General features: G+C 34.1%; 2 protein-coding genes across 5 annotated transcripts; one reads left to right on the forward strand and one right to left on the reverse strand.

Annotated features, from left to right (window-relative positions):
- The first annotated feature begins 5 nt into the window (after positions 1-5).
- LOC140768621 (nuclear transport factor 2B-like) lies at positions 6-2,743 on the forward strand. Its single transcript, XM_073108963.1, has 2 exons — positions 6-419; positions 2,346-2,743. The coding sequence occupies exons 1-2, from the start codon at positions 117-119 to the stop codon at positions 2,418-2,420; spliced, it is 378 nt and encodes a 125-aa protein (XP_072965064.1). The 5' UTR covers positions 6-116; the 3' UTR covers positions 2,421-2,743.
- A 467-nt stretch (positions 2,744-3,210) lies between these two features.
- On the reverse strand, positions 3,211-18,369 carry LOC140768113 (calmodulin-binding transcription activator 4-like). 4 transcript variants are annotated; one of them, XM_073108225.1, is made up of 12 exons: positions 18,201-18,369; positions 16,730-16,855; positions 16,512-16,627; positions 15,339-15,427; positions 13,686-13,731; positions 10,023-10,200; positions 9,719-9,958; positions 9,053-9,183; positions 5,897-6,546; positions 5,161-5,731; positions 3,670-3,963; positions 3,211-3,570 (listed from the first exon to the last, which is right to left on the reverse strand). In XM_073108225.1, exons 1-12 carry the CDS (start codon positions 18,208-18,210, stop codon positions 3,544-3,546), a joined length of 2,478 nt encoding a protein of 825 aa, XP_072964326.1. In that variant the 5' UTR covers positions 18,211-18,369; the 3' UTR covers positions 3,211-3,543. The 4 variants fall into 4 exon arrangements, with proteins under 4 accessions (XP_072964326.1, XP_072964327.1, XP_072964328.1 ...); XM_073108226.1 differs by having other exon boundaries at positions 16,730-16,854; positions 18,183-18,369; XM_073108227.1 differs by lacking the exon at positions 18,201-18,369 and having other exon boundaries at positions 16,512-16,641; positions 16,730-16,856.
- Positions 18,370-24,458: the final 6,089 nt, after the last annotated feature.

Raw genomic sequence — 24,458 nt, forward strand, 5'->3', positions numbered from 1 at the left:
CACCTCGTTCTCTCGTTTCCTCCTCGAGAACCACACGAACCCATCAAAACCTCGTGCGGCGGCGGAAGAAAATAAGGGTTTTTGTCTCAACCGAGAAAGGAACTACCACAGCCGCAATGGCGATGGATCCGGATTCCTTAGCGAAGGCTTTCGTGGAGCACTACTACCGCACGTTTGACCACAACCGCGCGGATCTCGTGGGGCTTTACCAGGATAACTCGATGCTAACCTTCGAGGGAGCGAAGACCCAAGGAGCGCAAGCCATTGCGGCCAAGATTGCTTCTCTCCCTTTCCAGCAGTGCGCGCATAGCATCTCCACCGTCGATTGCCAGACGTCTGGTCCTGCTGGTGGTGTGATCGTGTTCGTTAGTGGGTCGCTTCAGGTCGGCGGCGAGCAGTATCCTCTCAAGTTTAGCCAGGTTTGGTCCTCTTCTTTCTCGATCATATCTCGGGTTCTTAAGGTTTGGATGGGTTAAGGTGTGTTGTTTACTGATTTGGGTCCTCGTCAAAACTGTTTCTTTTTGGGTAAATACTTCAATGCCCGAGAACAAATTGTAAGTATGAGTTTGTATATGGTTATTTATTTGTACATGTATTTAGTATTCCTCTTTCTGTACAATGAAATATAAGTGAACTTATATGATAACATCCTCTATATCATTTTTGTGAAATTTCGTATTGTAAGCTATGCAAAATCTATTTGTTTGGTCTCGTTTACTCGGCCCAAGAATTGTATATCATGTAATATTAATTGTATGCTACTATTACATTCTTTGTCTATTTCACGTAGCTTACATTTGAAACCAGATATTTTATGTGTTGACTGTTCTCAATAATATTTCCTGTTTAATGGTAATAACTTCCTGACTTTGAAGTCGATAATTGGAATAGTTTTAAGTAAAGTGATAGGTGTTTATTTAGCAAACTTTGTAATTTTACCTGATCCATATCCAATGAATAATTGAGTTTATGGTTAATGAGAGAAATATCACTGGTTTTCATGTTATACAAAAGGTCCCAGTTTGCTGTGCAGTATGATTCTGGTGGCCTTTTTACTCTAGAAAAGTTCTTAAGTTAGCAACTCCTGTCTTTCAGTTCTTCCATGATTAGTGGAAAGTTTTTATTTATTTGTAAGCAAAGCTAGCAACTCCTGTCCCAGTTTGCTGTGCAGTATGATTCTGGTGGCCTTTTAACTCTAGAAAAGTTCTTACGTTAGCAACTCCTGTCTTTCAATTCTTCCATGATTAGTGGAATTTTTTATTTATTTGTAAGCAAACCTAGTTCTGTTCTATTGTTTTACGTCTCAACCTATTTTGTGCTTATGTTTGTAAAAAGATAAGGGGAGCCCAGCCTAGGTTAATCTAAAGTTCAGTTAATCAAAGAAGCGAAAAAATCTAAATTTCGGACATCTTGGTGGAGCTATATATAGAGATGAAAGGAGCTCTTGTGTTTATCTTGGTTGAAATTATCAGATAAAGGACTATTGTTGTTTAATATGCATTGAGATGCCAACGTGTCAAAATGATTAGCTGATATTCGAGAAATTACTTGAAAGAAATATTTAGCTGTTATCCTTATTCTAACAAAAGCAGTTATTCTACCTTGTATTATGTTCAAATGTTATTGACCCTAGGGAATATCACTTACCTCTCCCAAGCTGATGAGCTTTAATTTCTTTGATGCATTATAATGGTGCCTGATTGAAACCTATACAATCTACGATCTCAGTGAGATGAAGCCCTTAATTTTTTTTGTAAAACTGAAGCTAATAAGAGAGCTTATCTAATGGATCAGCAAAGCTTGAGGCCTTCCATCATTAGGCATATAAGTTTCATCTTTTATCAAATTTTATTTGTGGTTGGGATATTAAGTTTATATAATTGTTCATCTTGTTTGCATCTTGGTTTGCTAGTGATGGCTCAAGCAAACTTCAAGAATAACCTCAAATGTCTTCTTGTCTTACAGTCTCTCTCTGACTGACATTTATGATCTCCTCCTATTGGGGGATAAGGGTCAGTAGTATCTCGCTATCGTATCAAATATATTAACTTTTAGCTTAAGATTAACAGAGATTCAGTCTCACCCACCTCCTTTAGCTTAAGTAAATATATTTACTTTTACCTTTTTTTTTCTCTTTTTTCATTTTTTTGATAAGTTGAAGACGGGTGTGCCACAGATTGAAACCCAGTTTACATACTTGTTTGAGATATTTCATTTTTCTTCTTGGACATTTGGAATTTGTTGTTGATAAAAGTAGCATCTGGTTAAGTGCTCTGGTTATGTTCTGGTTAATTTCTGATGTAATAGATGACTTCCCTTTAATTTACTTATGTCCACTGCTGCAGATGTTCCATTTAATGCCAACACCACAGGGAAGTTTCTACGTGTTGAATGACATTTTCCGCCTCAACTATGCCTGAGATTCGTCACAACTATGCCTGGGATTCGTCACGGAACATGGCAGTGGCTGTAGTACCAAGTTACCAACCACCCACCAATACAAGATACTATCTTTTCTGATTAATGGAACCTGTAGTTCTGGTGACTGTTCTTCGTTATATCTGTTTGAAAAGATTGGTGGTGATTGAGATGCTCTCGTTCTCTAGTATTGAGACTGCCAGTATTTCTTATTAGATGCTCAGTTTTTCTAATGTAGTTTCTGGATGGTTGGTTTGCTGTTGGTCTTTTGTATTGCTACTGACCTTCATAAATGATCGTGCCAAAGCTTGATTAATTATTATCCTATGTACTTGGTTCTTGCTGCATTTTCTCTGCCATTCCATTGTTATCACATGAGTTTACTGCTAGATTTGAATGTATACTGTCATTTATTTTGGCAACATTCAGTTATCCCTACAATCTCCAGAAATATTAGAGTTGGTCTCATGTACCCTAAAAATTAGTTCCTGGATTACTCTGGATCATGCAATGCAAGACAAATCACATTAATGCCTTTAGCTTAAAACTAATAAAGATCGTCAATATGCAAATGAATCAAATATTGTATGTGAAAGACTCAAATTCTGGCACATTCACCAAATGCCATATGATAGAACTGTTCAGTTCTTTCTTCAAATCATGCAAGTCGAAAGCAAATTAATCCATGTGTTTGATCTTTCAAGACAACTATGTCAAAATATCAACATTCATGTTTCATTCAGCAATCCATGATATACCAGATATGCTCCAAATCATGAGAAATGATGCATCTACTGTGTAAGGACCTGTAACTTTTTCTCCATATAACAAGATAAAATCACCGTACAACTTCAAGATGAGTTGAGCAAGAAAATTATTGGAATATTATCAGCAAGCCCTACCAACTTATATACAGACTGTTAAACCTACAAACTTCTGCTGGGATTAACTGCTTGCAAGCAAAACATGATATAAATATGAAAAGCAACATGAATAATAAATATCTGGGTTCACAACCGAAATTTTAATCATCAAAATCAATGTTCATGATTTGGGTATGATTTGAACTACATGTCGGCATTTTCCAGTAAGTTGCGGATATCGTTGAATCTTGACTTCGCCTGGTCAAAGATCTGGTTTACCTAGGTCAGTCTGCAAAAGGAAAACAAGGAAATCTTTTTTCTTGTTAAAATTTGGTAATTAGAAAATGAGTTGAGGAATTGTTGTGGTTTGTAACTTTTCAGTTGTTACCTCTGCTTGTTGGTATCTCTCAAGCATCCGCCTGTACTGCTGCCGTGCTTCAGGACTATCTACCATAGATAGAACCCTTGAGACAGCTTGATCAACAATTGCATCAACTTTTTGCTTGCGGAAAACTTTGAGTATGTCCTCCTTTTCCTCTTCATCAATTGGTTCTGCTTCAGCTTGAAATCCTCGTAACCCGACTCCTCCCCGACGCCACCTGAGTATGAGCTTTTCCAGGACACCAACTGTCTGGAGAAAATCCTTGTACTTTTTCCTGGCTTGATGAGCTCTTACATGGGTCTGTGAAGGTTAAAACAAAAGAAAAAGAAAAATCTATGAGAAATAAGTGCACAACACCTTCAACTGAAGAATGAAATTACTAAGAACTGATCAGTACAAGGCTGTTTAGTTTAATGTATTTGATGACGTGCATCTAATAAATATAGCATGACACACGTGAATCATTCTATGGTTTAAGAATCCTCAAAATGTAGTCTCTCTTAGTACAAAGCCAGATCCATATGCAGTACACTGAAACCACTTAAAGTTGCAGAAAGGGAGGTGGTTTAAGGTTTTCTCTTATGCTAATTTCTGTTTTGGAGTTACAGAAACGACACCTTCAAATACATTAAAGACAATCCAGCAGGAAAAATCTTTGTCTATGAAATTTCCTAAAATTATGATATGATCGATCAAGCTCTCGTGCTTCAAATGCCACAATTTTCCAAGAACATGAAGTAAATTTGCTACTGGATATAAAAAATCATACATGAATCTAGGTACAATTGTGCTTGATATGCACATAATAATTGTCTTGATTGTTAGCACAGAGTCAATCAGACTATGGATGAACATAACCATTAAAAACAAACTAAGTTCATCATTGTTGGATGGCATCAAATATTACTTAACGGCCCAATTAATCTTATGAAGCTTGCAAGCAATTACAGCAGGTTGACCTATTTATCAAACACTATAGGCGATACTAGCTTTTCCTATAAATCAATGATCCAATAAGACATATGAAGCCTGCAAAAAATTCTAGCAGGTTAATCTTCAGTCAATGACGATACCTACAATTTCCTACAAACTTCTTAATATGAATTGATGATTTGATGGTTTTAGTGTCTCAACTGCCAAATTGTCTGCCTAACGTTCTGTAAGACACGGAAATTATCAACAACAATCAAGCCTTTGGTTCCAATTGTTTAGAATTGGTAATGTGTATTAATTTCCTCCATTCAACTTTTTACTCAAAGTTGAAAGGAATTGAGGATCCATTTTTCGTGGTCGCCTTGGCAAAAGTTTTACATCGCCTGGCACGCTGCCTAATGAACCCTTCTTCTTTATCTAGGCATGGGATCGCTATTGAAAGATATTACACTGAGCATGCATAAGTACAGTAACAAACTTATTAAAAGTAAAGAGATGAAAAAGAAACCCTCTTACTATGCAATTTTACATGCTCATCCAAGATAAAGAGAAAAATTCAGTTACCTGTATCTTCACAACATGCTTTCTTAGTGTTAGAAATTCTTGCCGTCTCTTCCAACGTAGATAGTTCTTCTGAATAGACAGAGCAGCTTTATCAAACTTAACATCAGAAAATCCAGAACTGGCCCTTTGTGACTTTATTGCAGATGAAAGTTGATATACATCATGCAGAAATTCACTTTGTTGCTTCTTTCTAAATGAGTATGCACGGAAGGCAACTTGTATACGTGCTGCAGCCTGAGCTGCATTTCTTATTGCAGCTAGAGAATCTTTTAGTGAAAGCTGTTCCACTGTCCCACCATGTAAGTGGGCTCTTCTCTGGGATATTCTATCAACGACTCCATCTATCTCCGTCGCCACAACAGAAGAACCCCTGTAAGTCTCACTTTGTTCTTTTGGGAGAGAAAATAAATGGTTAGTTAGTGCAGCTTCTGAAAGATATCCAGCAAGACCTGTGTGGCCATTGGCAGCAGCTACTGAAGCTGGTGTCCTGCCATCTGGATCAAGTGAAGAAGGATCCGTCACTGCTCCAGGTGAAGCACCGGCAGCAAGAAGAGTAGCCACCATCTTTTCCCTGTAAAAGTACTATTATCATATCTCTAATAAATGTTTCCACACCAAGATAGAAAAAGAAGAAAAAAGAATCATTTTCCTAGGTGATCTAATGGATTTCATTCCTTAAGTTCAAAGGTGACGAGAGAATATATAACATCACATGAACTCCCACAGTTCCAGTTACCTTCCAAAATATGCTGCCCAATGAAGAGCAGTCCATCCATTTGCATCACGATAGTTTATGCCCACACCAGAATTGAGTACTGGATTCAAGGCCCAGTCATATCCCAAGCCAGAAATTATATGTATAATGCATTTATCACTCTTAGACAGCAAATGATCTTCAGTATATTCCTGATGCTTAGATGACAGCCATTGCCGAAACTTGTCTTTTAGTAGCTCTTGCACGATCCAATCAATTCCCTTTTCTGGAGCCAGCTCAACTTCTGTTCCCTTAAGATATCTTAAAAGATCAAATTCCGATCCATCATCAGATTTAGAAATTGATGCACCAACAGGTCCACCTAAAAGAATCTGCACAAATTGTCTAAGCAACAATAATTCCTCATTGCTTTTAACTGACTCAGATTGGTTTATAGTGCTAGCATAATTAGATGCATCTGGATTTTCACGAAATTCAAATTCTCGTATTTCACTACAACGATCTCTATTGCCAGCTGTGATGCACAAGCTGACCTTTCCAGCAACATGCCAAGGAGTTTGGCAGCGAATTACACCTTTTTGAACAATTTCTAGAGGAACTTCAATGTCATCAAATAGCACTGCCCATGGATACTCTGAGGGGTTGCAAAGGAAGTCTCCTGTAATGATAACCTGCATTGCACATTCAGTTCTTTAGCTCATGTTCTTGACCTGTTTATTTGTTTGCATCACAATTGAGAAGCAAAGTTATTAATAGAAGTGTACAGAAAAATAATTCTAGCTTGTTTGGATTCTGAATGTCCTTTTCAATTTAAAGAAAAAAAAAGCCACTCCAAATAATTATCCATCATCATATTTTGTCAATAATAAAATCAGAGAAAAAGAGAGATAAATCAAAGTAACAAATATTATCATTTGACAGAACTTTTTCCTAGTAGATTCCTTGTATATACATACACTTTCTGGCACTTAACTCATGACTCAGCATACAATTAGCTCTCATCTAGTGAAATTTGGATTAATTTACTAGTCTAGCAAGCGTTAGTGACCAGTGTAGTTAATGTTAATACGATTGTCTTTTTGACTGACTTATGTGACAGGCCCTCTTTTCTTTTCTTCTTCATTTCTACTTCTTCGTAACAACTATTCAGGAGGCTGTTGTTCACATTGATTGGAATTTGCTAAGGCTGAAATATGCAACCTCTGCCTAGTTAGTCAGTTCCTTCATCTCATATTTATCACCTTCCACAACCTATTTAAGGACTCAAACAGGCACATCAAGCATGTTTAATTTCAGCAATTCTACTGCATAGTCACCTAGATTGGCTATATTTAGGGTGCCCATAATCATTCTACGTTTGTACAACAATCACTACAAGAACGGTTGTTCCCTTATTCTATGTAAATGACATGATTATTATTGATAATAATTTAACTACTATTTGATCTTTATAGAAGCACCTGTTTTAGCTTTTTCAAATGAAGGACTTTGAAGTTTGAACTTCTACATCATTGTTGCATCTTGAGATAGCTCAAGCTATGGTGTACTTGTATCTCACCAAAAATATGCCCATGATATGATTAGTCAAGCAAATATATTTGATAATAAGGCAGGTAATATACCACTTGAGCTTCATGTGAAGCTTCGTCCTACAGATGGCTTGTCATTATTGGATCTGACTGGATATAAAAAATTCTGTCTATCTGTGTACTTATGTATCACCAAAACAAATACCTCTTATGATGTTAGTAAATTAATTAGTTTGTGGCAACTTCTTGATATGTTCATTATGCAAAACTTCTTCGGATTCTTAGAAAGGTGCGAGGAACTATTACTCACTCTCTTTTCATGTATATGGATTCATCTCTTTTTCTTTGTGCTTATTTTGATGTCAGAAGAGTTGGCGATCCTATCATTTGTTGCTCTATTATTGGGTTTTATGGGTTTCTTGGAGAGACTCTTTATCTCTTGAAGCAACAAGGAAGGCGTTATCTCACTCTCTATAATTGAAGCAAAATAGATAGCTATGTCTATGACTAGGTGACATGAGGGAACCAACTCCTATGCTATTTAATCTTTCTTGTGATAATCGGAGTGCCATACAAATTGCTAGCAGTCTAGTACGTCTAGTACTTCATGAGAGGACTAAACATATCAAGGTGGATGCTCATTTTGCTCGGTACTAGTTTCTTGCTAGCACTATTAGTCAACCTCATGTATCTTCTACTAAGAAGATATCTGATCTTTTGAATCGGAGAGGGGTTGAAGAACATGTGTATTAATATTTTCTTATGTTTCTTATATTGTGTCCAAAGGGCAAGGTGGACAAAATACCATGTATACGTATCATGTATAGATTCACATTATGACAAGAATATTAGAGAGTCCTACCTTTCTTGTAAGTTGTAACAACATGTTAACTTAAACTTTTGAGTTAACTAGTTATCCAAAAGTTAGTAGAGCTAGTATTCTATAGATCATAGCTTCAAACCTCGTTTAAGTCCTAACTTATCCTTATCTATAATCTATTCTTGCACAGTGTAGAAGGCTACATGTCCTAATCTATCATTCATTATGATGCGTATGGATGATTTACATTGTTAGTTTGTTGCATAATAGTTTAAACTTTTAGGTCAACTGGTTATCTCACAATCTCACAAACCTCCCTATCATAGCTCTTCGTGCACCAAAAGGTGTCACAGTGTTCTAGTTTTTGAACCCCTCAATCCACAGCATCCTCATGGTATAGGCCTGACAATAATCATAACTTGAGAGAGGTAGTAAAATGACAGATCAATAATTTAGTGAAAAGAAAAACAGTTGTAAAGGATCAAAATAGAGAAAATATATGAGCTTGCAGGGGAGTATTATAAATATTGAAGCTCAATTAAAATAAACATCCATAATTTTTTCACAGGAGATTTTTGCTCCAGTTTATGGACTATATGGTGTAGTCTTGCAGTGTTCTGAAGAATTCTATACTAGACTACTAGTACATGTTCATGTTTGATAAGGAAACTGAGAGCACTGAGGTAGTTAATATATTTCATACATGGAGTACTATAATGAATTTCACATATACAGAATATAGTATTCACAGAAGGATGCTTGAAGATAAAAGCAACATGTTGGTAAGAAAGCAGAAAACATGAAACATATATACTCTCTAAGTTGTACCTTTGTAGTTTCAAGAGAAAAGGCCCATTCTGGAGAAATCTCACGAATCATAAAGCACTGTTTTTGTGCCATAATGAAATTTGACACTGCTCCAAAAGCAGTTTCAGGTTGATTCAGGTCTGTCCACATATCTTCAAAGAAGAAAGACTGTCAAATGTTACATCTTATCAAGAAGTTTCAGAGTAGTTTATGACATGGTATATCATAGCAGAACGATCTAAGATGTAAATGAAAAGTTGGCTAGATTCCATTGTCTTATTGATTATACTAATACTACAAGTTCGCTTTATAGGCTACATGTTGGCTTTATAGGCTTTATAGGCTATATGATTACTTGGTTTTTCTGCTTTTTGTTTTCCTTTTTCCTTTTTAAGAATGAGCACGGTAAACAATCCACTTCAAAAAGGGTTCGTGCCATTTTGCATTGTGGACAAGTTTGTTGCAAAAGAAACTTTTCTTTTTTGTTAGCCTTTCTTTAACACTGTCACAAGGATGCTCTTCCTAAATTCTCAAATCAGCATAAGTGAAGTAGGAACATTACACTGAAAGGGCAAAGTTAAAGATAAAATTCTTCCATATAATATGACTAACAATTAAGTGAGCCTAGTCCAGTAATAAGAATGTCATCTCATAAAGATCCAGCAATCTTGGTTAATCTCCACACACCTGAATTTTTTCGCATCTCAACCATGCTGGAACCACAATCAGTTATTTCAGTTCTAGTTTCTTCAACATGATCATTCTCCTTTCGTATCAATTCATCAAAAAGAGAGTCAAGCGTAGGTGCTAAATTGTTTGGCTCATTCTGACTGCAGTATGAAGGTGGTTGTCCAACTTCGTTCTCATCATTGTCATCATCATCCAGACTCAACTGAATTTCAAGCTTCCGCAGTGCTTCAGTGTATTCTGGTAGTAACGACTGCTCATAAGTTTCTATCCAATCTAATGTGTTAAGAGTTCTGTATCTTACCTTCCCTTGTAACAAACTGAGAACTAACTTCTTCGAGAGATCCTGGACTGCATGAGCTCTGACAAATTTCAGTTAATTCACTAGTTCGAGTAAGGTAACCCAGCCCTTGCTCATTACTAACACTGGTGTTCTGGTTGGGAGTTGAGAAGTTGAAACTTGGTCCAGGAAAATATTTTCCCTAATTATAATTAAAGGAGTGATGTAAAAAAAGCAATCCGATACCAATGAATGTAATACTAACCAAAGATGACTTGTAAAGCTAGCGTGACAATGGTTACAATAATAAGGTGACGGCAATTTGCTACCATAACTGTAATTGACATTGAAAGAGAAGAAATAGTGGTCAGCTGAAGTTTAGAATGCCTGGAGTAAAAAAAAATAGGGCAAAACCCCTGAGAGAAGGATTTTGAGAAGAGTAGTGCTCCAGGTGCTTCAGTACATCACTTAGGGGTATGACCGTACAAGTGTAATATATGGGAAGGTAACAGTATTAGTCTAAGTTATGTATGCAGTTATATCACCCCAAGAAGGAATCCAAGTCATAGAGATTAAAGGACTCGAAACATTTCCATTTTGAAAAGCTTACTGCAATAATATTAGTGAAGTAGTAAGTTTTTCTTCTTCTTTTTTCTTAAACCAAAGTTTGCATGAAAGTATCTATCATGTGTTTACTCTACTCTTTATGGACCTAGTGTTCTTTAAATGATAGTTATCAAACGGGAAAGCAAAGCCTAATGGTTGAAAACCTATAAGGATAGCAGTGCAATGTTAATCAAAGTAGTATCAACAAGACAAAACAAATAATAAGTCAAAAAACCCTCTCAAAATATTTCTCTGAACTAGCAATCTTAGATGGCCATGCCGATCAGTATGCACTGTGCCGACTGGCACTTGCTATGCTAGTAATGGCATGGCAGTTGGCATGGAGTGTGCCAGTGGTACACCTTCTTGCCAAGCCGTGCCAGTTATTGTGCTATGTGGAGTCTTTTTTTTATTTTTTTATTTTTATTAATTATTATTAAATTAATTGATCAATTGACCATTTAGAAGACTTAGATAAAATTGTTGATAATGATAGTGATGGTAATAATGATAAGACTTAGTCTAGTGGTGCTGATAGAGATGAGACATGCATCCTTATTACATAATCTTCTTAGAGAGGTTTTATTTTTATAGAGAACTTGAGCATATAAGTAGCGGGATATTAGAAGAGGTGCACCCACAACATAATATAAGTTCACCATCATTACTAGCATATCAATCACTCATCAGAGCCACAGCACCATTATTATACTCTATGTCCACAATTTGTATATGTTTATGATGTGTCTATGTATGTGTTGGTGCTAATCGTTCCCGTATATTTTCGATATCCATATCATATCATAAGAGAATTACGAAATTCCTATTTGTATGAAGACTATGTGAGACGTTATAACGAGCAATACTATTAGTAGATGAATTTTAAAAAATATCGATAGTATTTACCATGCATGTTTAATATTCATATCATATCATAAGAGAATTATGAAATTCCTATTTATATGAAAACTATGTGAAATATTATAACAAGCAATATTATCAGTAGATGAGTTTTCAAGAATATCAACAATATTTAAATGCAACAATTCTCATATTATTCTTGTGCTGGCAAATGAAGTCTTTGATTATCCTTGTCATTTTATGTTCCATTAGATATTAGTTTTAATTATTGAACTATTATCAATTAATATTGTGTTCAATTTTAGTATGGAGTATTCAATTATATTATCAAGTGTTCAATTATTAATATTAGTTTTAATAAATATATTTAATTAAATTATCTGTTCTAATATTTATATTTAACTATTACTTTTATCTTTAATAAAATAGGTCATTTACAAAAATAATCTAAAGAGAAAATACTATAATGTAGGTTTTAATACATATATTCAAAACAAAAATTAAAGATTGATATATCGAAGATTCAAAAACATCTCTAAATACCTTAAAAAGTTTATTAAAAAAATAATAAATGCGTGCCACGCTACGTGTCGCTCGACACACCCCGTGCCGATAATGGCACGACATGGCACATGGCGCTGGCAAAGCCATCGTGCTAGCAATATATTTACCATCTTGCCATTGCAAAAATATCACCATCATTTTTCATGAAATACATCATAAACTAAATAATTTTGATGGTCTTTTGATCGCCTTAGATGTGACCATTAAGTGAAAACTTTAAGTGGTTGTTTGGTTCTCCATATTGGTCAACATAATTGAATCAGTCGATTAATGCATCAGTGAGTAGTGAATTTGTGTTTAGTTTGACTTTATTGGTGGTGTTGTATCTATTGTATTGCTTAAACTCATGTAAGAAATTAAAATACATTGTACTTAAAAAAAATTAGGGTTTTTTGCTTAGATACCCTTCAAATATCTCTATGCCCCCTCTAAATTTAATATTTGCACGTAAACACATGGTTTTCGTATATATACTCTTTAAAACCTTTAATTTTACATGGATATCCTTTGGGGTTAACTAACCATTAAAATTTGATCAATTCAAGTACAAAAGGACAAAAATATCCTTATTCTAGTTTTCATCTCTTTATTAAGGGTATTTTTATCTTTTTCTATTAAATTATTGAGACTTAACTTGAAAAATAATCAGGTGGGTATGTACACAAATAACATATGTCTTGAGGGATATACATACAAATATTAACTTTAGGGGCACAAGCCAGCAAATAATAGATATTTTAAATATACATGCAAAAATCTGATAAATTATTTACACAATATGATTTTTGGCATTAGTAATTACTTATTTAATCATATTTAATTTTGTAGAAATGTGTAGTTATTTAGTAACTACAAAAAAATTAAATAGCAAACAATTCTCATCAATTGTAGTCATGTATATCAAAATATTTATTAATGGAAGTATTGACCACATTACCAAACTAATATATTAATATGTACAATTTCTAACAATAATCCCACTATTACATTTTTCTAGAACTTTATGTTATCGTGTGATCCAAGGTTGCCAATTACACTCGCCCACAAAATATGTGGATCAATGACAAAATTCTTGCTTAAAGCTTTGCCAGGTATAAAGATATTATGGTTTTACAAGTTATACAATTTGTATCACAACTTAATACTGTTAATAGTGATGCCACAACTTACAAGCCGTGTTATCTCTCTCTTGGTAATGTAGCAAAATTTGGTCAACCAACTGACTCGATCAAAACCTGTTGAAACTTTCAAAAATATCCTAGCCAAATTCTAATGACTATCAAAAAGTGATAAAATTATCAGCTCAATTAATCACAAATCTAGTCCAGTTTAATGTCTGGTATTTTAGTGTGGATTTTGATGTCTAAGGCTACCCTCCTATCAATATATTTTTCATCTTTTCTATCATAGCTCTTTATTTTTTTTACTTTGGGAGTTGTCAACCTTGCTCAATTGCCAACCATATGTGTGCGTGTATACATATATATATATAGACACACACACACATACACACACACATATATATAGAGAGAGAGATACACATTCACACCACCCACAAATGTGTATATGTACCATGGTTATTTTTGTGTAGGTAAAATAGGTAAATATTATGACTATGATATTGCAAAACTCGATGCAAATAAAAAGGCAACAAACCTCACGAACTTCTCTGTATTGGACAAGAGTTATGTGATCATATGCCCTGCAAATATGAAAAGAACAACATTTAGTAATAACTCTTATGTTTATGAAACACGAATACTTTGTTTACCTTTCATACCGGCATCTGATGTGTATCAAACCCTGATACGGTTTGATACATATTGGACATGGCTAGAGGAGTATCTGAATTAAAAAAAAATATTCCTCCAATACATATCTTGATTATCCAATCCTTCTTTTTTGTGCTAACAGACAATATAGAACATAAATTTTATAGGTATATGTTATCATCCAATCCTTCAAATACATTAAGCTTTGTTCATTTGATACATATAAATTCAAAGCCATTTAAAGATCCAAATTAGTATATATGAGTAGTTGAATTAGGTTTTAGTTTTTCACTAATATTTTGAGTTTATAATCAATATCTACTACAATATTATTCCAAAATTTTAGATAAGTAGATACTAAATCTGTAGCTTTCTTTCCTTTTATATTATCATTTTTGAAATATCATCATTTTCTACCATATGTTGTATTGGTTGACAATAGATTGAAAATATGTTATTAATTTATCTGTTGGTATATCCTTGTTGTATCTATATCCTAGTTTAAAAATTGTCATATCCCCATATCTAATTGATAGATCCCTATATCCTATATCTATATCCAACGATGGCCGTGCTGCGGCACTTGCCAGCCGGCGTAAGAGGAAAGAAAAAAAAGAGATACTCATCTTTGCTATCGCCGCTCGCCGCTTGTTGATCGCCGTTGTCCGAGCATGTCGGGTGCCCTAGCCCGAGGGAGAAGGAGAGACCGAGAGAGAGAGAGAGAGAGAGTGAGAGAAATTGAGAGAGAGAGAGAGAGAGATCGGTTAAAACTTAAATTGTGCAACTTAAGTTTTAACCGATCTCTCTCTCTCTCTCTCCCTCTCGGGCTAGGGCACTCGACGGCGACGGCGATGGCAATCGACAACGGGTAGCTCGACAACGAGGTCGACGGCGAGGGTGGAACATTTAGAAGGGGTGCCGTGCGGCACCCCTCGTGCCATGTGCCAGTATGCCGCCAGCATGGCAAGTGCTGACCGGCACGGCCATCAATGTCCATATCTGTGTTTCATAGGTTTCAATACTTCATAACTATTCAAAAGGTGTATAGGGAAAAAGTGGTTCAAGAATCAGTAACATTCAAATGGTTGGTTGGGATAACAAAAGAACAAAGTATTCTTTAGTCACATGTTTATGACAATGAGCTCTTTTCAAGAAGCATGAAAAATCATTAATCTATGGAGCTTCATATAATTGGACTTCTCCCAAGTAAAATATCAATTACTAAAGTTGCATTCCATACACTCAGTTTTAGATCTGCTTATTCTAAAACCTTTTGAATTTAGTTCTATTAAGTCAAAATTTCAAATGATATATCATCAGAAAACAATATGATCCATGGAGTGTAATGTTGAATAACCTTCATTGATTGTTGCATAATTAATGCAAATAAATAATAAGAAGGAACAAAATGATACCAACAGGCAACAGAAAAAAAAATACAAGAACAACAGAAAAGGATAAGTAGGGTTTTAAGTTTTAACAGTATCTATGCCTACATGATTATATCTATAAACTTTTTATTAACATCTATACTTACGGGTCAAGCATCCAATAACTCCGCCTCTGAAAGCATGGATCAGTTTCTCCATGAGCATAGTAACAACTTAAAACATCAACATTATCAACCTGGACATATTAAGCATTAAAAGGACATGATTTTAGTAGGGTGATTTTGTCAACATAAAGCATGCCTAGAAAACAGTATATTTTACAGGTCAATGTTTTACTGATTTACAAAGAAAACTCAAGGCCCCCAGGCGTTGGATTAAGATAGCTTCCCTTTTTTCTGAGACAATGGTGTTTTCAGTCTTCTAACTGTAGTTGATTAGGCTGCTACTTGTTCATATCTTCCAAAAATTGATGGCAAAAGATATCCTTATACTTACCACCTAAATAAATAATTTGAAAGTCAAATTTGTCTCACTTCATCTTTTGGAAGATTAGGTGGTGAATTTGTCTGTGATCGAAAAATGACAGGTCTACTGTAATTACATTATAAGTTTAGAACATTCATGATTTATCTGTACTAGTGAATTATTGAATATTTAGGTGCAACTACAGCAAGCAATCCAACACTCACAACTCATCATTCTAATATTGACATTACCAATTACAAGTATATATGTTATGAAAAAGACAATCATCCAATAAAGGTATGGTGCAATATAGGATAGTAACAATCGACCTGCCACTTCATGTTAAATCTCAGACAATATGACTTGCTCACAGAAGAGCTAGCCTTGCTCAAGAAGTCTACATGTTTAAGTTGCCTCTGAGCCAAGCTTGAACATCTGGAGCTTTCCCAATCTAATTGAGAGTAATTTTTCCTCTAGGTAAGTCTTAATTCTTTGTGTATATCAACTCTTTGCATATAGTCACAATTTTTGTTGAATGAAGAACCAATAACCTAATGCCCATGAAACCCCCTTATTCTCTTATAAAAAAGTTTCTTATGAACAAGGATCCTTCTGGTAAGAATTGAAGAATGTGCCACCAAACTCCTCAAGATATAGCTTAAATCACTATAGAATATAGACTGAGGATATCTATTCTAGAGTTAAATTGATTAAGAATGTGTTGTCTTCAGCTAAAAGCATGAGATTACTGTTATGTGGAAAAATCAGGACAGAGAACTTTCCATGATAGGAGGCAGGAATAGATAAAAAGAAAATCTTCATTCAAAGCCCAAAACAAGTTAGTCGAACAAAACCTTAAGACGTTCATGCGCTTCAGCTACACTCTTCCCATTTTTCTTTTTCCGCCACAAGTGGCCATCATTGCGGAAATAACGAAGTACTCTACGGTTGAAAAGGAACAAAGAACCACCTATTGAAAGTCACCTCCATACATCAAAAAAGTGACACAAATTTTCAATCAATCTGCAAGATAACATCAGTGAATTGAAAATATAGAAGACATGTATAATACTGGGTGGCTTTTCAGGGGGCCTATGAGTGATCTTAAATTTCTCATGATTCTGTAAGATGAACAAAACTTCTATAGGCTTCAACCAACGTATTTGAGCTTCTTGCTGCAGCTTATTCATATCAAAACCTGTCAAAGGAGAATGGCCAAAGAAGTAAAGAATAATAATCAGCTTGAGAAGAAAACCATGCTCTATAAATATATGCAAACAAACAAAAGTGCAAAAATTATTTTTAACCTTGATTTTATAGCAATTAGTAAATGTGGTCAATAGGAGTAACCTGCAGTACAACTATGGAATAGCAATCCCAGTATGCGCATTTTCAAAGCTCCTAAGGAAGGACTAGGAAAACACCCTATAAAGCTTGTAAGGGGATTCATACTGATTACATCAAATGTATACCACTAATGTCAAATAACAACTAGGTGCTTAATGATTCAAGGAGATCATTGGATGTATTGAAAAAAAAGATTAGCTATGAGCCAATGACCTAGGAGGATCAACCTAAACCCCAACAGAGTGACAGACTATCAGAATTTCGAGCACAATTTTCATGTCAGATTTTCCTAGAGAATTATAGACCAGTTTGTTGATATTGAAAGGTCTAGTCAACATTCAGAAATAAGATTTACTACATATCTACATTTATGGACTGTGAGCTCAAACATCTATAACTTTGCCATACAATATTTAGTTCATGTTTTAGGAGTCAAAATCAAGTTTCTCTATGGAATCTACAATAAGTTCATCGACCTCACTAATTCATATGGTTGGAGATCAATTACTTCCTCAAATTACCTGACTGAACCTATTTGTACTAATTGACAAGACTATAATTTTAAATTTTAACTAGACAAAATAGCAATAGACAAACCAGATGTTAGAAATAAGTTCTATTTAATTCGAATATATCGTGTAGTTTATTACTTTACTAAAATTTCTACCTCTTTCACTACCTGATCCATCCCTACTTCCCATCTTTTATCTTCTTAGCTTCCTCTATTAGAAAGTATTGGTGGAGTTATGAAGTTTGCTTCCTAGTCTCCCTCTAACCACTTGATATTTGCATAAACATTGCCACAGAGTAGAACTAATAAAGTCAAACCCAATAAAAATAGCCTAATTGGAAAGTTGAAGAAGGACAACAAAAACCACTTGAAACTTGTAAGTATATCATAACTAGGGTAAGGGCAACAAACCAATAAACAATTTGTTAATAACGCAATAGAAATACCTAAAACATAATAAACCAAGATCAAACGATCAAACTCCTGAAGAGCAACATATCACTTGAGAAGATCCTAAAAATCAAATCAGGAACAAGTACAATAAAAGGCAATTTAAACCATACTCCAAATCCGTTCCCAAGGAATACGAACTGGGTTCCTTAGAAAAGATAAAATTAGTCTTAACTCAGTGTCAAAATGAAATATTTGGATCAAAGAAGGCAACTTTCTTCAATTTTTTTCTCACCGGACAGCATCGCACCAGATCGAAAGAATCCAACTGCTATCCAAGAAGCAAATCGAGCTCAAACATACGCAGAGAACGAATTAAACTAACTCTTCACGAAAAACTAAAACACCTCCAAGATTTTCTCCAGGAAGCGGTATGGTTCACATATAACTCACATATAACTTAACTATCCAAGAATTGACCGGAACCCAAACGCGTCAATGGTGAAGTGAAGTACGGCATAAGCTCGATAAGTAATGTATATAAAATAATTATTTTTATTTGGTGATAGATTTAACAAAAGAATCTCATTTTAATAATTCCTTGGTTCGTATGGAATAAATTCAAATTTAGTACGGTAACTGAATAAGTTCCTTAATGGCCATAATCCTTTTTGGCCCACGTTTATGTCCTAGTTTTGGGACATAAACAATTACCAATTATCATTTATAGTAGGAGCCGCAAATCTTGACCCTCGATAACTCGCCTCTTAATCGGATTTATGTTTAAGGTAATTAGGTCTGGGTCATAAATGGGTTAATCCGTCTATTAATACGGGTCATGTTCAGGTTCATATAGCTGACTCATTTAAGTATATGAGTCAAGTCGGATCAACCTACTAATCTGCACCATATATACTGAAGTAATTAACCCTAACTACCACTGCACTCATATCCCTAGTCCCATTCATTCTCTCTCCACGCTACCACTACACTCATATCCCTAGTCCCATTCATTCTCTCTCCACGCTACCACTACACTCATATCCCTAGTCCCCACGTCGTTGTGGCTGATGACCTCATTTCTCCATGTCCCTACTGCCCTCATCTGTAAAAATAAAATATAGAGATCAAATGATTAGTATCTGTGTTACGAACCTGCATTGATCCGATCCGTAACGGTTTTGGACTATATTGAGGGTGTGACTTTCAAAGGAAGCTGCAGATAATCTAACGATTGAATCTTTCTGAATTTTGGATATGTTGTCGCCCATGAAAAGAGCTTTCCAACGAATCTAAGATCGTAAGGTTTGGATGGCTAGATTTTGAGATATTGGCCGAATAGTGGATGAAGGTCAAATAAACCCTAGGTTGTTAGCCGTCTAGATTGGTGCTAGGTTAATTCCTTGGTGTGAAGGGAAAGAAATTGTTATAGAAGAGAGGGATTAGGAGTTAGAAGAAGCCGATCAAAAACTTGGGCGGTGGAAGGAAGAAGGTGGAAAAGGGTGCTAATAGCTAGAGCAAGAATAAAGCAAGAAGAGAAGAAGATAAAGGCACAATGCCATTTTCAATTATCAGATTAAACTTCAATTAAGATTTTCTCCACATATTTATAGAGACTCATCCTAGGGACCTAAGTTAAAATCCTAATAAACCAACTAAACCGGTCTTCCTTATCTTCTCGGGATTAGTCTTCGTTTTGCTCCAAATAGATTCTGAATATGGAGAAGTCGTCAATACCAAAGTTGAAGATTCAACTAATTTGATATTATTCAAATATCTATAGAATATTCTGTGAATATTTTTTCAAAACTGCACAGAGCTAAATTTAGCTAATTAAATAAAATCCTAACCTCTAACTAAACTGAATAACAAATAAGATAACTAAACTCAATCCATTGAGCCCAATGTATTTCGAGGTGATCCGATCTAGTTCGAACCGCATCAATCTGTAAAACATAATGTGAATAATAATAATAAAGCAAAATGTAGAATGTTTTAAATAAATAGCTATTTTTTTACTACATCTAGGAAGCAAGTTGTTGGTATATTTTTAGAGTTAATAGCATTGCACTCCTAAACTATTACCATCTTTTATTGATACAAGTTGGAATAGTTATCTTCAAAAGGAGATAAAAGATTCATTTTAAGCCAATGGCACTTTTTTTTTGAAGGGTCTATAGACCAATTTCATTAAGTAGAAGGGGTACAATCAAAACTTAGAGGTGGATCAGTCCATTCCATACTAGTACAATCTCGAATGGCTAGACTGGCAAGAGAGTGGGCCTTAGTATTGTTACATCTGTCCGTAAAAGCTACCCTGATAGAGAAGAGAGAAGAAATCCACCTGATACACTCCTGCACTATCGAACATATAATCCAGTTGATATAAATAGTTTGATCATTCACAACTTTTACAATCATTTGAGAGTCGGAAAAGATCCAGCAATCTACGTCCGAATATGCTATCTTTTTATTAAAATTCGTGGACTTAACGAAGTACATTTGTCATTCTCATACTTATTTTGAAGCTTCATCATGTTTAACAAGATTCTAATTTTTGCATCATCATATATAGATCCATATTATCATCTATCTCTCTCTCTCTCTATATAAAATACCGACAATAGTAATAATACCATCCATTAGGCCTAAATTCTTTTCTTTCTGTTATCATCTTGAATTAAATTCGATCGAAATTATTTTAAGATGCATTAAAAAATTTGTTTTTAATCAGTATCTTTGAATATTTGATGTTAATATCAGGCAGCTTTCTGACATCAAAACTTTGTCCACTTTGTTCCCTTTTATTCCTTTTGTTCTACTGTTGTCCACCCTTTAAATTTAAAATTAAAATTATGTGTACGTGCTCCAGATTCACTTGTACAATAACATATATTTGGATGGAATCAAATGATGTAGCCCACTGAAGATAATAGATGTTGATAGGCCACCAAAAAAACTAATATGTGGCTCAAATAATATAAGCTTCTAAAGTGGACATCTTATTATTATTATTATTATTATTATTAAGATATTTTATAAATTAATACCCTATATTTTATCTATTTTATGATTCACACCTTCCTCCGGAACGATTCTATAACCTCTAACGTTATTATAATAAAAACAAATTATAGAAATTATAAAATAGATAAAATATATGGTGTAATTTATAAAATTCACGTATTATTATTATTATTATCTGTCCACTGGACACACTTATCTTATGTGTAATGTGCCAGATAATTTCTCCATCGAACGTGTGAACCAAGAAATTTCTCCTTCAAGTGTGAACCAAACAGAGAATTTTTCTTGGGAGTGTTTGGTACGAACATTAGAACACAAAGTCAACAAAAAGATTAAAAAGAAAAAGAAAAATTAGAAAGGTATTTGTACGAACGGCACGCAAATGTCAAAGTGTCAGGACAGCAAAATCCTGCTGATTTAATAAGACATCAAGAGCATCGGAGTACCGAGATTCTGATAACTTTATTCGACCTCCAGTTTATGCATGCATTCTAAGCTTCTTGACGGCGTAGAAATGACCTCAAATGGGGAAGTCATAATTTTGCCAGGAGTTAGCAGAAGTAAGATAAATATAGAAAAAGTTTGAAGCTAATTGCAGAGATCCAGGAAAGTTAAATTAACTAACAAAATCTTGCCTAATTCGGTGATGTTGTCTCGTGTGACTCTTTGATTCAGTCTGGACGACGATACCTGGGACTCTTTGTTTCAGTCTAGAACTTTTAATCAAAGTTTAATCAGACATCAAATGAGAAAATATAAGTAAAAATAGAAAGAAAAAGTTTAGAACATCGTAACTTTGTGTTTGATTTTTTTTATTGATTATAAAATATGTGGTTGTGAAGATATAAATTTGTGGAATAAATGCAACCAACTGGCTCTAAATCGCAAGAAAAAAGTTATGATAACTTCTATAAATATTATTTTTTATATTAATAAGTCGTTGAACAATTCAACGTTTTCTAAAAAGTAACGTACCGAACAGAACAGTTTAGTATTTTCTAGAAACAATCTAAATGTAAAAAACTATAATAAAACATACCTATTTTAATATTAAGTTTGAGAGTAATTTATTTTGAGAATAAAAGTGTAAGGAGATACAATAATTTGGTAAGAAAAAAGAAATAAAAACATCTAAGAACTTAGGCTCCAAGCTATATGCGTCATCGAATAATTATAGAGGCACTAGACAAAGAGCCAACCTTTTCTAGATATAGAGGCACTTAGGCTCCAAGCCATATGCGTCATCGAATAATTACTCCGAACCAAATTCCGTCGAGTTTTGCTCTAAATCGTTACGCTGTCAAGCGTTCCTCTAATCTAACCGTATTGTTGAACTATCGACCAAATTAATTTAAACTATTTACGTAGGATTGGAGACTTTGAATGGATGACGTATCAACATCTTTAAATATTAATAACCCCCAGTTTCCATCGCACGTAGATGTACAGAAGAGTCATGTTTTCAATGCCAATCAATGCCAGCATCTGTGAGAAAAGACAGAGGCATTATTAACAACTAAAAGGTTGTCAGCTTCCTACTTCCCAGGTGACAATTCTCCCTCTAATTATCGTATCACGAATCAATCAGTCGTCGTCATTCTTGACCTTACGCTTCGACTCTCCCTCTCCTCCACTCTTATCTGGATGCTGACTGATCATCCTTTATCTTCTCATGGCCAACAAATAGTACGATAGAGTTCGAATCATTCAGTTCGAAGATATTATGAAAACATACCGGAGGTTTTATATTACATGAGTTATTTGAGTCATAATTTAAATTTAAATTTTAAAAAATTTGTATATAACACTCTTTATTTTAATAAAATTATAATATATATTCTATATTTTTATTGTTTATATATCGAATCATATAATTTAACGAATATATATATATAAAATCAAATATTTGAGTTAAGCTGATTATATTGAGAAAATTATAAAAATAACTTTAACTAAATCATAGTAAGAGTATTTTATTTATTTTAGAAATAAAATATCTTCACTTAACGGGATATTCTCACGGTGTTAGTTCAAATTTAACACAAAGTATTTTCTACACATATTCACTAAATTATAGGACTCGATTTATAAATAATAAAAATATAAGATGTAAACTATAACTAGGTTATATAAAGTCTCGGTGGACTCAACTGCCCTAGCCTGGCTTGGCCTGGCCTTCTTTATTAGCACTCCATTTAGTGATATATCCATTAAGAGGCCACTTAGGCCTGTCTTCTAAATCTATTATGACATGTCAAGAATTTTTAACTCAAACTGATCATTTTATCCATCATGATCGATTGGAATTTGAAAAAGCTCGTTTTAGTTGAATTTATCACTCACCAAAAGTGAAAGTAAAATCACCGAGGAAAGTAAAATTTGTCAAAACAATCTTACATTTATTCTTTATTATCATACACACTGCATATTATTTGACCACTATATATTGCTTTTGCTCCTTAATGCTTGTTTTCTTGATAAATAATACCATATACGTGAGTTGAATTAACTATATATAAAATAATCTTATTACACTTGTGATACAATAAGATCCGACCACATAGGTTAAGTCAGTTGAGTCCAGTCGAGTAAAATCGAGTTAATTAGTTAGATTTATTATTGCTTTAAATTTTAACTAAAGTGGATATAAGTTTAATAGAGTGAATTGAATCCGACCCGCTATATTTCTACTCTTATAAATATAAGTGATCATGAGTTAATTATTAGTGTGGAATGAATATTGAATTTAGCTATTTTTTGTTTCAGTATTTACCATTTTATCATAGCCGTCAGATTAGTTTTACCTTCGTAATAATAGATCTTAAACTCAAGATTCATTCTAAGCTTTTAAACCCTAAATATCATCTTCCTTCACGAGCCACCCTATCTTACTATTACCTAGCACCACCTTTGGTCATCAGCTACTCTTCGACAACCGTCGCAACGTCGGATAATTACTGATCTATCCCGTTTCAATTTTTTTCCACTATTTTGATTACATCTTTTCAACTTAATCTCGAAAATCAAGTCAAACTAGAGCCATTAGATATTTAACTTACGAGGGTACCATCTATTAAATAATTAGAATTTTCTCACCTTGATTAAATTTTTTAAAGTAAAGGTAAAATATAAATAGGAAATCAGATTTTAAAATCAAATGAAAGATATTTTAGATATATTTTTTATTTTTATTTTTAAGGGTAAGGTAATATCATCTATTCTGTTGGTAGCTATTAGGTTAAAGTTAGCTCAAGATATCTATGAGGGTTGACATTAGAAGGGAAATGTAGAAGTCAAATATTAAATATTTATATGGGAGGATGTGAATAATAATAAGGATAATTATACTAAGACCTCCTTTTTAAAATTAAACGAGGGGCATTTTAGATTTTTTTTTCTTATTTTCTAAAGCAATGAAATATTGTTGATTTCATTAGTTACTAGTAAACTAAAGTTAGCTCAAGATTTAAATATTTGTATTTAATAATAAATACAAAACATAAGGTGGCCATTGATTTTTTTTATA

The sequence above is a fragment of the Typha angustifolia genome, chromosome 10 (assembly GCF_048772165.1).
Source record: "Typha angustifolia cultivar Huaian chromosome 10, ASM4877216v1, whole genome shotgun sequence".
In the NCBI taxonomy this organism is placed as follows: Eukaryota; Viridiplantae; Streptophyta; class Magnoliopsida; order Poales; family Typhaceae; genus Typha; species Typha angustifolia.